An 823-nucleotide genomic window follows, 5' to 3' on the forward strand; every position below is an offset into this window, starting at 1 on the left:
TATACCTGATGTCTGAGACCAAGTACTTATCTTTATTTAATCATAATTATTTATAAATATTTTCTCGTTTGAGCTAATCATTTTTCCTTTATTAGCAATAGTAAGCATAAATCAGGATTACAGAGCAGGGTTTACCTCTGTGATCCACAGATGGTTTGGATGAGCTGAGGATCTTGGGAAGAGATATTCCCATGTCCAGCTCGGTGAGGGTCAGTTCATTCATGAAGTATGGCAGCTGTAATAATCAAGACACTAAGTTATAAACAAATACGCAGTCAGACAATCTGGTGTGAGATGTAAACCTAACTGTACTCACCCTGATCTTACTCAGCTTTTTCTGGATCTTTTTGGACACCACATCTGCCCAGTATTTCTCTCCAAGAAAGTCCCAGAACATGCGACCTAAAAGTGTATTGACCCAGGCTTCAGACTCGGACCCCTGCTCACGACTGGCTGGAAACTGTGAGACAAACACAACGGGAAATAGATCTTCATTGTTAGACACTAAGGTAATGTCACAGACTACAGAGAGCAGATAGCACTATACTATTTCTTTTTTGACTGGCAATGTGGAGCAATTTCTATTTGTAAAAGATCCCCAAATGATCACCCAAAATGGCCATGTGTTACACTGTGCTAGCATGGTTAATTACAACGCACTGTTTACAGTTATCGGTAAACCTCATATGCAACTTAATAGGTTACATCAAATTTTTAAATATAAATTAATTTGTACAATCTCAGATATTGGTTATATGTTACAATGGCTTTGAACATGGCTTAAAGGGGTCATATGATGCGATTTCAAGTTTTCTTTTCTCTT

General features: G+C 37.8%; 1 protein-coding gene across 1 annotated transcript in view; it reads right to left on the reverse strand.

Annotated features, from left to right (window-relative positions):
- The window catches only part of LOC107556590 (testis-expressed sequence 2 protein-like), a 22,767-nt gene that overhangs the window by 8,609 nt on the left and 13,335 nt on the right, over positions 1 to 823 (reverse strand). The window contains exons 6-7 of the mRNA XM_016239722.1: positions 317 to 460; positions 136 to 235 (exon numbers count right to left, since the gene is read on the reverse strand). Of these exons, the coding sequence (XP_016095208.1) occupies positions 136 to 235; positions 317 to 460 (244 nt within the window). The remainder of the gene's footprint in view (positions 1 to 135; positions 236 to 316; positions 461 to 823) is intronic.

Source organism: Sinocyclocheilus grahami, unplaced genomic scaffold, assembly GCF_001515645.1.
Source record: "Sinocyclocheilus grahami isolate Dianchi unplaced genomic scaffold, SAMN03320097.WGS_v1.1 scaffold574.1, whole genome shotgun sequence".
In the NCBI taxonomy this organism is placed as follows: Eukaryota; Metazoa; Chordata; class Actinopteri; order Cypriniformes; family Cyprinidae; genus Sinocyclocheilus; species Sinocyclocheilus grahami.